The 17,286-nt window shown below is 41.8% G+C and overlaps 1 protein-coding gene and 1 long non-coding RNA gene across 3 annotated transcripts; both read left to right on the top strand.

Annotated features, from left to right (window-relative positions):
• The first annotated feature begins 4,220 nt into the window (after nt 1-4,220).
• Nucleotides 4,221-6,074, top strand: LOC117558726. The gene is made up of 2 exons (XR_004570858.1): nt 4,221-4,733; nt 5,292-6,074. It is a non-coding gene; the product is annotated as an uncharacterized LOC117558726 (long non-coding RNA).
• Nucleotides 6,075-7,604: 1,530 nt separating this feature from the next.
• On the top strand, nt 7,605-11,087 carry LOC117558727 (tripartite motif-containing protein 16-like). 2 transcript variants are annotated; one of them, XM_034235087.1, is made up of 3 exons: nt 7,605-7,833; nt 8,273-8,374; nt 9,105-11,087. In XM_034235087.1, exon 3 carries the CDS (start codon nt 9,144-9,146, stop codon nt 10,815-10,817), a length of 1,674 nt encoding a protein of 557 aa, XP_034090978.1. In that variant the 5' UTR covers nt 7,605-7,833; nt 8,273-8,374; nt 9,105-9,143; the 3' UTR covers nt 10,818-11,087. The 2 variants fall into 2 exon arrangements, with proteins under 2 accessions (XP_034090978.1, XP_034090976.1); XM_034235085.1 differs by having other exon boundaries at nt 9,088-11,087.
• The last annotated feature ends 6,199 nt before the right edge of the window (nt 11,088-17,286 follow it).

Here is a 17,286-nt window from a genome sequence, read left to right as displayed (position 1 = left end):
CATGGCGAATACAGTCGCTGCTTTATTTATGTATGTATGACGTTGTTGTGAGTGTGGACGGAGCAGCTACAGGTTAGTATAGCCTGATGGATCCGATTCCATTCAGAAAAGACGCATTTTAAAAGCTTTTCGCCTGCTGTCTTATCTGCAGACTTGTCAAAGCGTTAATTTATGGTGTTTACTAACCGTTATCAGTATGTAGTTACTTCGGCATCACTTTGAAACGTGTATTACAATTCAATCACGGTCAAATATGTTCATTTTGTTGTAGTTGGTATCTCCCATAGAATTTACATGGAGATACGCCCCGCCCCCTCTCAGCGCCTCTTGTTTGAATGACAGGAGCAAACACAGCTGACAGCCGCGGTGAAACTCGAGCGATTAGAGCGATGCGAATATTGGGTGGTCTACCATAGTATTTACATGGAGATAAGCCCCTTAAAAACCATGAATTAATAAAGCATTAATTCTGTGTTTACTCCTGTCATTCAAACAAGACGCTGGAGAGGGGGCGGGCCGTATCTCCATGTAAATCCTATCGGAATCGGATCGATCAGGCTAAACTAACCTGTAGCTGCTCCGTCCACACTCACAACAACGTCATACAGACACAAATAAAGCAGCGACTGTATTCGCCATGACATAGACAGTCTGTGTTTTTTACATGTTGAACTTTTGTCCAGTTTCTGAACAGATATGAGGAGCTGTGAGCTCTGAGTGTGTGCTAACAGCTAACGGCTGATGTGTTGGGCCAATCACGAAGCGTAATTTCTTGACTGGCAGCAAAAACAACCAATCACAGCAGTGCTTCTATGGCTGGCTCTGTCCAATCACAAACAAGAAGTGTTCTGCCTAAGGAATACCCTTTCCGTCCAATGTGAAATGTTATGGTGTTTTCTGAAATGCTGTAGTGTTTTCTGAAATGCTGTGGCGTTTTGTGAAATGCTGCGGCGTTTTGTGAAATGCTGTTGTGTTTTCTGAAATGCTGTTGTGTTTTGTGAAATGCTGTGGTGTTTCTGAAATGCTGTTGTGTTTTGTGAAATGCTGTGGTGTTTTGTGAAATGCTGTGGTGTTTCTGAAATGCTGTTGTGTTTTGTGAAATGCTGTGGTGTCTTGCACTTCAGGGCCACCGTAGTTACTGTCTCCATTTCCCTTACACTTTATTAGGGATGTAACAAACACATTAATTTATACAAGATTAAATAATCCGGTAATTCAATATATGTGATTCTAAAATGGGACATTACGCACAGTAAGTAGTAAATAGTGGTTGATGCCAATACGTCTCAGTTTATGCTGCTTTATACGTCTACTGCACTACATTTTAGAAGACAGAATTGTACTTTTTAATCCACTGCATTAGTTTCACAGCTTTTAGTTACTAGTTAGATATAGATTAGAAGATCATTCAAAACATAAATCAATTATTAAATACACTTTGACAGTTATTTATAGGATAAGATATCCAGCAGCAGGACATCAAGTTATGCAAATTAGCTCTACATTTAGTAACTGTGATAAAACACATACATAATCATTATAGTAACCCAGTAACTCAATAAATATATATATATATATTCTGAAAATGGCAATTATGCATAAGGAGTACTTTTACTTTTGGTACTTTAAGTATATTTTGATACCAATGCTTTTGTACTTTTACTTGTAACACAGTATTTTTACCCTGTAGTATTTCTACTTTTTACACCAGTACTTCTTACACCACTGCTACCATGAGTGGGGAGCTGTGTGCTACAAAAGCCTGAATTTAAAACCAATATTTTACAGCTGATTGTAAGCGAGGCTCCGTTTGTAAATGAAGAAACAGTTCAGAGGTTGCAGTCGAGTAGTCCAAAAATCAGCTCCTAAATTCTAACCCTATCTCCTATTCCTTGACCTCTGAGTGAAACGTCACGGGGTTAAGGGATAGTGGATAGGAGAATTCAAAAGGACTTAGGAGAAGAGACTGCGGTACTTTAGAGAATCCGAATGCACTTTCACTATCCGACGTGTTTATGATGCGCCAGCGGACGTCATAAATGTGCGTCTGCTGCTGTGGGGAAACTATGGAAACTACAGTTTTCTATAGCGGACTACAACATGGATGTTTAATAAGAACGAGGGACTCATCTAGAGACTCTGCACCGTGCTCTGACGCTGTTGCTTTATGCTTTATGAACGGGGACAACAGAGAAACAAATTCTTCATGACCAAAGTTGGAATTGAAATAAAAAAGGAAAGTGAAACTTATGCTCGTCACCCTCTCCCTCCGGTCCACATTAATACAAATGATCCCAATACGTATGATTGTATGAACTATGAAAAGATCTTAAAATCAATACTGTATTTATTATAAACGTTAGTCCTTAACATCTATCACTGTGTACATCACCATTCAAACATCTTTTAAAAGTTGAACAAACCCCACACAGCTCAGTAAAGACTGAGATGTTGACTTTATTTGATCATTTCAGTAAAAACTAACGTTCATATTTCTCTTTTTGATTATAATACTGATGAACGTTCAAAACAAAGCACTTTGACAACTTACCACATACGTTTTAAAATGCTAAGTCATTTCCTGCATGTTTTTGCAGTGTGATGTAAATTATGTACAAGCTTTCAGATTGCTGTAGTTCACTAAATAGAGACATTAACGACATGTTTGGTTTTGAAAATGTCCGAAAAAGTGAAAGAATGGGAGATAAATATCCCAAAATCTCAAAATTGTATTATATTTTTTGTGTGTTTGTGGTCCTCTTTCAGTTGAGACACTGTAGGATGCTTCCAGAAAAGACCAAACACTGGATGTCTTTCAGTCGCCAACATGTGTTTTCGAGACACTGATATTAACGAGGAAACCCTGAAGGACTCATTTGGGAGTGATGACTGCTTATTATCAGTCCCGAGGGTCTGCGGCAGGCTGGCTTGACTGTGTTTTCCGAAGTGGAGGCTGGCTTGACCGCAGTCCCAGGGGGCAACGCTGCCCTTCCTCTGCATGTTGTTTCTCTTTCAGAAACACAGAGGACTGTTTGTATGATGGGATCACAGCCCACCTCCACGTACGCCTGGGCCGCACGCACCGACGACCATCCACTCAGTGGCCGCCATCTCCCGACCGCTAAAGTGCTGCACGGTGGAGCTAGATGGGGTCTGCCTCCCGCTGCTGTTGGATACGGGGGCCTCAAAGTCGCTCCTGAATGTTTCCACGGTCCGGCGTCTCTTTCCGCTCCAAACATTTGTTTTGATTGGATTTGTTTTGTGAGTTGGGTTTCACCCTTGTGGACAATTCTGGCGCCGCCATCTTGTCTGTTGGTTCGCCGTGGCATCAGCGCTGGTCTGCTCTCTTCAGTGGTTTGGGCTACCTCACCGCCTTTGACCACCAGCCCCTCCTCAAGCCTGAGGTACACCCCGTGATTCAGCCCATACGCCGCCTGCCTCTCACCCTGCGCGACGACGTCACCGCCGAGCTGCAAAAACTCTTGGACGCAGGCATCATCGAACGCATTGATGCTTCCCCGTGGATTTCAAACCTGGTGGTGGTGAAGAAGAAGTCAGGGGGCCTGCACCCATGCATCGACCTCAGGGCGGTGAACAAGGCCGTGATACCTGACAGGTATCTGCTGCCCACAGTGGACGAAATCAATCAAACAAAAATTACAAAGTCGTACAATATATACCATGTGCTACTATCTAGGATTAAGTATGATGAGACTTTTCAGCCCGCGACCCCCAAAATAATAGTGCCAGGGACTGGGGACCCCCGACAGGATAGTGATCTCCTGTGTACTTCTTAAAATATTCACAGCAAATCACACTGGATCCAAACACAACACACACAGCTGTTATTATCTGAGGGGAGCAGTAAAGCAACATACATGAAACAACAACAGTCTTATTCTAGTCATCCAGACAGATTCACTGGATGGTCTCAGGTCCTGAGTAGAGAGAGTCTGACTGGACGTTGTTACTAGGAGGTGGAGTGGAGAGTGCGAAGAGTTTTTGTAGCTGTCACATACAAGAATATCAGCAGAGCAGGGAGTGAATGTCGATTTGGAACCAAGCAAGCGTACTCGCGATTGAGAAACACCCACGGTGGCCGTTTCTGGGGGTGTTTCTCAATCTCGAGTACGCTTGCTTGGTAGCACATGTCTTCCGAGCGTCTTGCTTCAGAAGCGAGGCAAGAATACTTCCTGGCATTCGGAAAACGAAAAGTGGAACAGGCGAGCAAGTGTGCGTCATATGAGAGGCCCCGCCTTACATTTTCCGCGACAGATTTGGGGAAATTGGTCCTTGCGCAAAGCATTGTGGGGATTTTAAGACCGCAGAGTCTACTCATGTGCAGCCTCAACATTTCTCCAAATGAAGTACGCCGGGCTCGGTAGAATTTCAAGTATGCTGGACATTGTCACTCGATGACTTAGCATGCTTGAAATATTGGCTCTGGAGCAGCTTTACTCGAGATTGAGAAACACCCTCAATGTCGAGTAAACCTGCTGCAGAGCCACTATTTCAAGTATACTACGTCATCGAGTGGCGCCGAAGGACTGTTTAAATGAGAAGGGTCCAGCTGTAGCCGCAGCCGGTGGAAGTTGAACCTGTAGGAAGTTGTACTTCCAAATATGGTCAGAAGAGAGCGCGCCCAACACGTGAGATGCTGACGCAAGGATATTTAATCAGACATGGAGGTTAACAGAGAACAGACAACAGACAATATGGTGCAGCGAGTACAGGTAATTCACGTCTTGTGGATTTTCGGTTGTTTGTCGATTTGGCTGTTTAGCGCAGTGTAATTGTGTTTATTTTGCTAATTTATATTTTAAATATTCAATTTAAAGGAATGGAATACATACATAATATATATATGTATGCTAACTGAGCGAGCATGTCAAGCTAAGATATATGTATATCTTAGCTTGACAGATGGAACAATGCATGAACTCTAATTTTTACAAGAATCTGATTTTGTGTACGTTTTAAATATTCATTGAAGGTTGCTTTCACATTTGAATGTTTATTTATTTAAAACATGTATTAGTTGCTATACTGTAGACATGTAGGCCTATTATGTATAATTATATTATTATTTTAAGTGTGGTTTAAAGTAAACTTATATAAAGTTATTTGGTTGAGCCAAGTAACCCAGGTGGATGCAATCAGGTAATTAGGACAGAGCCTCTGTTTTTAGATGGGGTTTGTGGCCATGCTGTAGGCCTGACGTTTAAAATAAATGATCAAATCTTATTTAAGATGAATGTTTTATTTAAAAGCTTTTTATTTATTTGTTTAAGGAGGGACCCCAGAGCCAAGGGCAGGCCGAGTAGACCGCCTTCTCCCGCCGCAGGCAGGATCAAACTCTCTGTCCGGCAGCTTCCCTGGTAAAGTCCCCTCAGTCTGTGCAGGGAGCCGCGCCGTGCCCATGTACTCCCCGTTCTGCCCTATCTGCACCACGGTGATGCTGCTGTCATCGCTCGCCTCTCCTCCGGTGGTGCCTTCTCCTTCCGCCGCCACACTGCCCAGCACACTGGAGATCACTATCCTGTCGGGGGTCGCCAGTATCTGGCACTGTTATTTTGGGGGTCGCGGGCTGAAAAGTCTCATCATACTTAATCCTAGACAGTAGCACATGGTATATATTGTACGACTTTGTAATTTTTGAATGTTGATATGTATTCGCTCATGTCATGGTTTTGGATTGTTGTTTTCATTTTCCACTTTATTCTGAAATGTTTTCCTCCTTGTGTCTTGTCTGGTCCTACTTCCTGTGTTTGCCTTCCTGTCGTTAGTTTCCTGTGTGTCTGATTGTCTGATTGTGTTCACCTGTTGCCCTTGTGTTTCTGCCTCCCCTGTCTAGCTGTGTCTTGTCCTGTGATTACCCTTCTGTGTATTTAGTCTTGTCTTCCCCTGTGCTCCATGTCTGTTCATCGTCATTTCATGTCCCTGCTACCTGTCATCTATGCCATGTCTCCTGCCTGTTCCTGTCTGTCGTGCTCCCCGGTTTTGTTTCTGTTAATTAGTTTCTTGTTTTTCATGCCTTCGGCTTTTTATAATAAAGCTCGCTTTTTGTTAACAAACCTTTTTGTATTTTTTAACTGCACTTGGGTCCTATTTTCCCCAACCTGATAGCTCATAGCCTACTGTACCTTTCACACAGACAATAAAAGTGAATTTTGAAATGACAAATAGGTTTATGTTTCAAGTTTATTTGCATTAAAAACGTGTTTTTAAACCCTTCTGTTCAAAGTTGATATTTTGTTTCTTAAAAGATGAAATCTTTAAAAACATGCTGTTTGCCATCTTTAAAGTTTGATGGAAGAAATTAGATATAGGTCACTGACGTGGAGCTTTAGGCCTGCAATGCTTTACAAAAAATGTGGTGTTTCAGTTTTGAAGAGTGAATATGGATGTTAAATTCACAAATTAGTATGAATAATCTTAAACAAGAACAGGATCTTGAGCCATGATGTTTTTAATGTACAGAAACATTCAGAATGCATGACGATTCCTTCAAAGGTTTTGTAATAGACGACTAGTACTCTTAATTTATAAAGTAATAATACATGTGAATTATTGAGCTCGTTAGTGGCCTGACTGGCCCTCCTAATTTGGTCTAAAAGAAGTCAATGATGATCATTGTGAAGGGGTGTGTCCAGCCCATATCAATAACATTCCAAACTACATGCTAATGTGAGATTCAGAAATTAGTTTTAAAAATCATGTTTTCATGTTATAGGCCTACCTTACATGAACCTGTTTGAAACCTTAATGACCCCATGATGTGATTATATATATCTTAAAACCAACTATATTTAGATGTTCATAAATATCTACATTTATGTATAAATACATCAGTTAGACAAACATAATTAATAGATGATCTCATTATTACCTATTTTATATGTACTGAAAAATAAAGTTTACTAAGCCCCCCAGGGCTCAACGCAAACTTTTAAAAGTGGTTGCCAGGCTGGCAACCAGGCATCAGCTTTTTGTTGCCAAAACTGAAATACGGTTGCCATTTTTAGTTACCTTGTATTTTAAATAATTAAGATACTATACAGTTATACATCAACTTAATAAGGAACATGTGACACAAAAGAATGTTCAAATGCTTTACAATAAGTAATTAACACAATTATTTGAAACTGAAGTGGTAGTAAACGTGTCCACCCTCAATTGCTGGTATACTAAATACCAGTAGTGCAGCTGTTGCCATGTTCTTCACAGATCCCTCAAACATGAATTGAGCAAGTCACTAGTTTCTTGGTCATCCGTTGTCTCCCTTTCAAATGTGGTTTTCTTGACCTTTGTGCTGACCCCCACCATAGATCCACTGGCCCTACAGCATTGAAGTCTTGGATTGACCAGACTAATACATTTTTAATGTTAAATGAATTACAAATGAAAACCATTCACATAGAATTAGATATTCATTATTGTAAACTGTAAATTACCTTTTAATATGTCTAACTATATTTAAAATGTGTTACCTTTTTATAGAAGTGATTATATTTGTATGCCAATATTTTTCTATGGTATAGTTTTGTTTAGCACTTTTATTTTGGTAGTAATAAGATCGGGACTCTTATTTTGAAGGAACTTTTACCGGAAGTGAATGCACAACGGAGCAGAATGTACATATATTTCGCCTCCCAAGACTTTACACATTTCCTCTTTGCTTTTCGTTCGGGTTCATCTTGCGCTTTATCAGTTGAATCACTTTGAACATTGGTTTGAGATGTTGAGGTGTTGGCCGAACTTTTTACCCCAAAGTCAAACAACTTAATTTGCTTCGTCATTTGTTGTAAAACAAACACACGGCGCACCACGCACGTGAGTAAACGTGCATGCTTTCTGGCTCCGTAATCACACCAATGCACGTGCAACTTAAGTTCCTATCAGGTTCCGACTGGTCACAACAATAATTAAATATCACTCTTAATAATTAACATTCATCTATTTTCGGTTTGCTGTCCTTATTTCTTCATGTTAAAAACTGGTTGCCACTGATAGCAACCAAAGGCCAAGAGGTGGTTGACATTTTTTCTGAATGGTTGCCAATGGCAACCTGGCAACCGTTACTGTCGAGCCCTGCCTCCTTTTTGTTTTAATTTATTAATTAGACAAAATGATTTGTGCTTAAAGTCATATACTGTTGTGTCTCAAACGGATAGACTAGATTTCATTAATTTGCCTAATAGTTGCTTAAAATGCTACAATAACATTTGCAATTCGTTTTTTATCTGCCATGTACGGTATCAATGTCTCTCAGCCACCGTAGTGTCGTATCAGGTGGCGTGTCTTGTACTTGCTGCGGCTGCAGCTAGACCACTGGAAGGAACACACCGTGTCCTGTTTCACCGGCTTAATACAGGTTAGTAAACTGTGCACACATCATAATGAATGTCCCATAAGGTTCGCCTATATAATGTGACGGTCCGCTAACAGTTTAAAATGTTTGTAGTACTGTTTACGTGTTTAAAGGTGTGAAATAGTGTGTGTGTGTATTAGCATAGCTCCCCCGGTGCGGCGCCATTTTGGGGACAACGTGGTCTGTCGCGGTAATAATACAAGTGTGACATTATTTCTGAAGGCACTGAATATTTCCAGTACATATATAGTTATTGTGAGTTTGGAATACATATGCACTTTATGAAAATTACAAGTTAGTTACTGCTAGTAAAAACAGTAAGGTTAATACTGGGATGTTTCTTACACTGAGACTGAAATACTGAGTGTTAACATAATAATAATTATTATTATTAGCTCCAGTTTATGCATTTTAGTAACATGCAATTAATGGCAGAAGTTTAATTGTCACATGACAGTTGGGTCATGATATGCTACTTTTGACTTGCAGTAAATAGAAGAGTAGTATTTAATACTGTTGAAAAAGGTATTTAAGGTACAAGAGATGTTTTACTGAATTTGAAATACAATTGAAATGTCTGTTTATGAAATGCATATTAGAGAGAGAGTTAATATGTTTAAATGATTTTGTTGTGTAATAAAACATCCAGAGAAGCGATCTGGGAGGAAACATAACACACCGTGTCCTCATTGCTCTGTTTCACCTGCTTAATACAGGTATCATCACTGCTCAGGAAGTGAAACTCAGACACTCGCTGCCACTGAGAGGAGAAATGGCGCAGAAAGGAGTTCAGCTGGACCGGGAAACCTTCTCTTGTCCGATCTGTCTGGATCTACTGAAGGATCCGGTGAGCACTCCCTGTGGACACAGCTACTGCATGAAGTGTATTAAAGGCTTCTGGGATGGAGAGGATGAGAAGAAGATCCACAGCTGCCCTCAGTGCAGGCAGAGCTTCACACCGAGGCCTGTCCTGCTGAAAAACACCATGTTAGCAGCTTTAGTGGAGGAGCTGAAGAAGAAGACTGGACTCCAAGCTGCTCCTGCTGATCTCTGCTATGCTGGAGCTGAAGATGTGGCCTGTGATGTCTGCACTGGGAGAAAACGGAGAGCCTGTAAGTCCTGTCTGCAGTGTCTGGCCTCTTATTGTGACAAACACCTCCAGGGTCATTATGACGTAGCTCCATTAAAGAAACACAAGCTGGCGGAGCCCTCCAAGAAGCTCCAGGAGAACATCTGCTCTCGTCACGACGAGGTGATGAAGATGTTCTGCCGCACTGATCAGCAGAGTATCTGTTATCTCTGCTCTGTGGACGAACACAAAGGCCACGACACGGTGTCAGCTGCAGCAGAGAGGACTGAGAGGCAGAGAGAGCTGGAGGGGAGTCGACAAAACTTCCAGCAGAGAATCCAGGACGGAGAGAAGGAGGTGAAGCTGCTTCAGCAGGAGGTGGAGGCCGTCAATGGCTCTGCTGATAAAGCAGTGGAGGACAGTGAGAAGACGTTCACTGAGCTGATCCGTCTCATGGAGAAAAGAAGCTCTGATGTGAAGCAGCAGGTCAGATCCCAGCAGAAGAGAGAAGTGAGTCGAGTCAGAGAGCTCCAGGAGAAGCTGGAGCAGGAGATGGTTGAGCTGAAGAGGAGAGACGCTGAGCTGAAGCTGCTGTCTCACACAGAGGATCACAACCAGTTTCTGCACAGCTACCCCTCACTGCCAGCCCTCAGTGAAGCTACACACTCCTCCAGCATCAACATCCGTCCTCTGAGCTACTTTGAGGACGTGACGGCGGCCCTGTCAGCAGTCAGAGACAAACTACAGGACGTCCTGAGAGAGGAATGGACAAACGTTGCACCGACTGAAGTGGAAGTTTTACTGTCAGCAGCAGAGCCCACCACCAGAGCTGGGTTCTTACAATATTCACAGGAGATCACACTGGATCCAAACACAGCAAACACACGGCTGGTATTTTCTGAGGGGGGCAGAAAAGCAACACGCATGAAACTACATCAGTCTTATTCTAGTCACCCAGACCGATTCACTGATTGGCCTCAGGTCCTGAGTAGAGAGAGTCTGACTGGACGTTGTTACTGGGAGGTGGAGCGGAGAGGGGGAGGAGTTTATGTAGCAGTCACATACAAGAATATCAGTAGAGCAGGGAGTGGGACTGAATGTTTCTTTGGATACAATGACAAATCTTGTTCCTTAGAGTGTTTCCAAAACAGTTATTCATTTCGTTTCAACAGTATCATCACTCCCGTCTCAGGTCCTCTGTCCTCCAGAGTAGGAGTGTACCTGGATCACAGAGCAGGTATTCTGTCCTTCTACAGCATCTCTGAAACCATGACTCTCCTCCACAGAGTCCAGACCACATTCACTCAGCCGCTACATGCTGGAGTTTGGCTTGGTTTTGATCATGGAGCCACAGCTGAGTTTTGTAAACTGAAATAGCCTGTAATTTGAGGAACTCTTCTACTTCCTAAACTCATTGTGTGTCCATCATTGTTCCTGAGAGCTGATTGTTCTTGTCTTCACTGCATCGATGCATTTATATTTAGTTATTTCTCTTTTAATGCCTGAGTCTTTAGAGAGAAAGCACCAGAGCTTTTTTCATTGTCTACCTCATGAAGCTGACTGAGAGAAGCCAAGAGTGTGCAAAGCTGTTATCAAGGCAAAAGGGGGCTACTTTGAAGAATCTAAAATAAAAATCATATTCTTGCAGGGTTCGTACGGTCATTGAAAACCTGGAAAAGTCATGGAAATTCAAAATGCAAATTCCAGGCCCTGGAAAAGTTATGGAAAACAATATTTTTCCCAAAGTCATGGAAATGTAACTAAAGTTGCGTCAAATATAATTTACATTTTATCTAATCGCCGAAATAATCTGCGGTCTTAAACTGTTATGTGCCATCATGACGCGCATGGTGTTATTTTTTTTAATATATGAAGCGCGAGCTCGAGTCTTCCTGCCTGTCGGTTGAACTCTGCTGCTCCGGGATGAGGGTCAGCTACATTATCTACGGTGAGTTCGTTGACTGTTAGAACAGGCCGTTCAGGTGTTCAGAGCAGAGCGAGATGTGAACTGAAAAGTTTTTCTGTCGCAATATCATTTAAGGAATCGTTGAGCTAGCTAGCATACATTGTCACTATCTGCTAACGTTAGCTTTAGCCTTAAGTATAGATATTGTGCTAGAGTAAAAGTAGAAGTACTCAGATCTTGTACTCTAGTAGAAGTACTCAGATCTTGTACTTAATTAAAGTATAGTACTCAGATCTTGTACTTTAGTAGAAGTACTCAGATCTTGTACTTAATTAAAGTATAGTACTCAGATCTTGTACTTGAGTAAAAGTAGAAGTACTCAGATCTTGTACTTGAGTAAAAGTAGAAGTACTCAGATCTTGTATTAATAAAAGTATAGTACTCAGATCTTGTTCTTGAGTAAAACTAGAAGTACTCAGATCTTGTTCTTGAGTAAAACTAGAAGTACTCAGATCTTGTTCTTGAGTAAAACTAGAAGTACTCAGATCTTGTACTTGAGTAAAAGTAGAAGTACCAGAGTGTAGGAATACTCTGTTACAGTAAAAGTCCTGCATTCAAAATGTTCCTCAAGTGAAAGTAGAAAAGTATTCTCATCAAAATATAGTTAAAGTAACGACAGTAAAAGTAGTCATTGTGCAGATTGGTCCATTTCAGAATAATATATATGATATGTTTTATAATGATTGATCATGAAAGTGTTCTCAAAGCTGGTAAAGGTGCAGCTAGTTTCAATGACTTTGTATACTGCAGGGTAGCTGGTGGGTTTACTCCAGGTGGAACTAAAGTCTCATTTAAGAGTTGATTATATTTCACATCATTCATCCACATCTGTGAAGTAACTAAAGGTATTAAATACCATTTACCTCTGAACTGTAGAGGAGAAGAAGAACAAAGTAGCAAAACATTGAAATACTTAAATAAAGTACAAGTATCTCAAAATTGTACCCACGTATAGTACTTGTTGAGTTTATGAACTTAGTTACTTTACACCAGTGGCTATACAGATAGAAAGACTAAGCCTTGAACAGAGGCATGCAAATACATTTTCAAAATGCTCAACAGCCAAAATGATAAACTGACTGCTACACAATTAAAATAAATGCTTTTATATATTTCTATTAGATGTGACTCTTTGGCGTTTCTGTTATTATTACCTGCTGCTTTAGTTGTTCTGACTGCTCAAATCCTGTTATTCCTAAATTTAAAGCCGATATTCCGTGGGGTCGGGGGGCTCGGGTCCTTGTCACCTTTTTCATACCTGATGAGTTTGCCTCCCTGACTACAGTTGCTTCAGCGTGTAGAAGCTAGTAAGCCTACTATTTGATTTGTTTTAGATAGGCACTACATGTTTCATATGCAGACCTTATTTTCCTCTTCCATGTTCAAATAAACCATTTTCAGTGGTAATTTTTTTTGGTCATGGAAAATTAGGTAAAGGTAATTGAGAAGTCTTGGAAAAGTCATTGGTGAAAAAGTGTATGAACCCTGATTGTAGATATTTTATTCTAAAGGTTTTTTATTTTTGAATAGTCTCAATGTGTTGAATGCATGAATGAAAGTTTGAAGAAGGAAACACAACACATAAGACACAAGATGTGAGATGAGTGCCATATTTACATGTCTAAAAATTAAATGTTGGGTTTATTTTGTTAAAAGAGCTAAGAGGACACAAGTGAAAACGTCAGTCTTTTGTTTTATTAATTATAAAAATATCTTTTAATTTCTGAAAAATATATTTGCATTTTTATATGTTTTATTTATTTTTAGGATTAAGAAAAATTATGAAAACCTTAGCTGATGCAGCTCTTTTAGTAAACCCTGCTCATATTTGTCAGGTTGATGTAGATGTATCTTCATTTGAATGTGTTTTGGCACATTGCTGTTTAGGGATGCTCCGATCGATCGGCTGATGCTCACTCTGCCGATCGATCGGTGCTCTCTAAAAATGCCGATCGCATGACGTAAAATACATGACACTTTTCTGTGCGCGGCAAAACAAGCTCGCCAAAATGGCTTCACCAGTCTGGCAGTATTTTAAGGTGTCCGAAAATGACAATAAAATAGCGGTATGCAACGTGTGTGAAGCAGAAATCCTGCAGCTCCACCCGCTGTGACGGACCGGTGAGCGGAGAAAAATAGTTAGACCTAACAAACACACCGACTTAGCTATTTGATCTACATCTGGAACAAGCTAAACTAGTTATAAATATATGTATTCTTCACTGTCGGGTCACTCAGTCATTACTGGGTCAGTGAGCTGCATGAGATACTGACAGGCTGTCAGGAGAGAGGAAAAGAGAGCGCTTCCGCTCATTTCTCCCGTGTTATCAAAAGTTAATGTAAACTTGAATAATGTACTTCATTTGAATGTAATAATTATGTTGGTTGTTGTTTGTGGAAGCTCCAGTGAATGAGCCCCATTAACTGAGTTTTAAACATCACTTTTTTTAAATGGACGATCCCCATAGGCCCCGTCCACTCGATCGGATCGGCTCAGCCGATACTAGGCTTGTTTGAGACAAGCGAGACCGACGCAGACCTGCGCAATTGTGATCGCCGTCTTGCTAGTGCGTTGCATGATGGTTAGTCATTTTGTCCGACTTGCTCTGGAGGCTCGCCTACATGAGACGTTGAAATCTCGCGGGACAAAGACGCCCGCAGACTTGAGGGCGAGGTGGCGCAGTTTCTCCACGGGCTGCGGAAGCGAAATGCTTGATGGGAAACGACCATGGATGCAGGGTCGGCTCTAGAACAAATCGAATGGGGGGCACACACTGCTGTCAACAACCAACACACAAACACCAACGCAACTTCAAAAAACATGCTGTAAAGTCTATTGTCTTTCACACACATTGCAGAGTGTAGTGCTATTGTATAGCGCACCTATGACCTGTGCATACATGCACGGTTGTGGCACGACCACCAAAACAGAAACATATAAGGACATAGGCCACCATATAAAAAGGGTGCAAATGTATTTAGTATCCTATCCATGTGAACATGTTTTAGGTGGGTGTGGACCTAACCTCCTCTAGGAGGGTCTGGGGGCATGCTCCCCGGGGAAGATTATTTTTAAAATATTGAAGTTAAATGCATCAATCTGGTGCACTTTGAGAGCAACATGAAGAGATCTATGGATACATCTCTCAACATCCATATGAAACAGAACTGTACACAGATTTACTTTTTCTTTATGGATATTTTACTAATCACTCCCCTTTTAAACTGTATTCTTGTGTTACTGTCCTATAGTATTTCATACCCGTTTTTAATTTATTCTCTTATTCTTTAATAACTATAATGATCATATAAAGGTATTCCTCGCAAATACTTGTTTACATATATGGTGACCAACCCGTTTGAGACCCACTGAGATAACTTACACTAAAGTGAACTATCTAAACACTGAGAGAGTCCTTTACCTCACTGAGCTGAGGTTATACGATCCTCTCAGTCTGACAGGAGAGGACTCTCCTCCACCTTGGTGTAGAAACAGCTCTTTATATCCGTTAGCATAGCGAGCTAACCAGATGCTAACATCAACATTCCACGTTACCGCTCGCGCACTCACAAAATGCGCTCGTGCCACACACACACAGAGCCGAGCTTGAATGAAACACAGAGACCCAGAAATAGGATACTTGTACTGTACTGTATATGTATATCATATTATTTTCGATGGCTTTACTGTATAATCACTAATCAGTGTAACAGATGAACAGATCGCCACCGGGCTTTCATCTAAACACACAGCCACGTAATGATAACAAAACAAAGGTCGGGGGTCATTGGTCAAGCAACACACCAATCAGAGAGCAGCAGTGAGCACAGCTCAGGCTGTGTTTTATATTTGTATTCTTTATTTCTGACGTATTTCACACAAAAAACCTTTAGTGGAAACGTTTTCACTTATATGATTTTTTTTTTAAACGGCAAAGTGGCTAGGCTTGCCCACCCTGCGTTGGGGGGGCACAGTGACTCATTTGGGGGGGCATGGCCCGCGAATGACCCCCCATGACGCCGACCCTGCATGGATGTATAATAAGAACTGGATACAGCGTGGGAGGCGGGGGCTCATTCATTCCTATGAGAGTTGCTCAATGGCGCATGATGACAAAATGGCCCAACTTTTGAGAGAGCGAAACGTCACAGATTACCCGGCATGCCTGAGAAGTACCCGTATGTGCACTCATAGAGCATGCGCAACTTTAACCACGCCGCCCAAAAGGCTCGTTCACATTAAACACGTGAATTTGCGTACATGTAACAGCACCGCGCGTTCATGACAGCATGGTACTGGATTTATATTAACGAGGCGGCCGTTAGCAGCTAGCGGCTAGCTAGTAAATTATGCTAAATTACACATCAATCGTTATGTACTTTTATATTACGCTGACATCAGGATCTAGTGATATCCAAGCAACAGAGCTTCATTTAGCATGATACTTGTGTGGGTTGTACATGAAACCACTTGGTAATATATACAATTGTATATGTTGAAGCCTGTTATGATCAATTGTGAGTTAAAACTTTATCTAAAAAGTAAAGCTGATGATGGATTACTGTGGTGGAGTTAAAATAACAATAGCCTATTTCTTTTTTAAATGTGATGGAGTAAAAGGATAGTAACTGTGATTATTCATGTTAAGTAGCCCACAAGTAACTAAAACAATTGCAAGTGCAATAAGAAGCTACAGGAACGTTAATCTACGTCGGTAATATTATCTTCTCAGAATAACGTTATTAGCACATTTTTCCAACTTGAGGAACGAATGTTTTTAATAAGGGCTATACAAACGTTCATACTGGGTTGTTTATTTAGTTTAAAAAAAATTATCCAACGAGTTACAGACCACTCTTTCCCCATGTAAGTCAATGGGAAAAAGTGTTTCCGGGCCCAGCAACCTAAAGGAAGTGTAGTTCCGCCGTTTGACCAGCACGAATATTCTCATCAGACTCCCGCGCACTTCCTGGGGGCTTGGGAAACGACTCGCTGGTGTCTCGAGCTGAGCGCTCATTGGTGGTTTTTACCGGCGAAGTCACGCCCATCTACTTCTGGTCCATGGGACCTTATTTCGGAAAAATAATGTATTGAAGTCAATGGAGAGAGACAACTTTAGATCCCGTTTGAATTGTGCCATGAATTACACATATGATGTTTGTCAATCTTAAAAAAATAATTTCCATGTCAAAAAAGTCACAGTTTGTCGTAAAACTGTTGAAATATAAGACAAAAAATACGCAACTAGAAAGACTACAAATCCCAGAGTCGCGGCGGCCAGGGGCACGATAGCCCTCGGGAGGCGGATGAGTGGGCCGCTGGGACCTGCGCAGACCACCACTGTAAGCTGGTGGCTGAGTGCGGCGGCTGGAGGGGCCCCTGGGCCTGCTGGGAGTGGGCACAGGCCTATTAAGACCTGAGAGCTGCTGCCTGATCTGCCTAGCTTGGGCAGCACGCTCCAGTGCCTACAGGGCAGCTGCCCCAAACAGCTCCCCTGGCTCGACTGGCACACTACGGAGGACATGTCTCCGTCAGTGGTGACTGAGCAGGCCAAACCTGGCGACGAGTCTGCACTAATAAGGGCATAACTCGTCCCAATTCCCTAGACATTAGGGTAAAGGCTTACAGTGATGTATCACTGAGGCCAGCAAAGAAGGCTCAGCCGGAGCCTGCTGCAGAGAGGTAGAGACAGCCAGCATCAGATGGGAGACGGAGTTCCCGTGCCACTGTGTCGTAGGCCTTACAGAGTAGCTCGTTTGTGACCCAGCACTGAGGCCGAGGGCACCTGGCACCAGGAGCCAGAATCGGGGAGGCAATGGCAGGCTCAATGGATGGCAAGCGACCCAGCCCCACCCTTGCCGGATCCTGCATGGCAGCAG

This window comes from Gymnodraco acuticeps, unplaced genomic scaffold, assembly GCF_902827175.1.
Source record: "Gymnodraco acuticeps unplaced genomic scaffold, fGymAcu1.1, whole genome shotgun sequence".
In the NCBI taxonomy this organism is placed as follows: Eukaryota; Metazoa; Chordata; class Actinopteri; order Perciformes; family Bathydraconidae; genus Gymnodraco; species Gymnodraco acuticeps.
This window is presented reverse-complemented; position numbering and strand designations above follow the sequence as displayed.

What these genes read in the sequence shown, in the direction of transcription:
- LOC117558727 (XM_034235087.1), top strand. Translation starts at nt 9,144, where the DNA reads ATGGCGCAGAAAGGAGTTCAGCTGGACCGGGAAACCTTCTCTTGTCCG.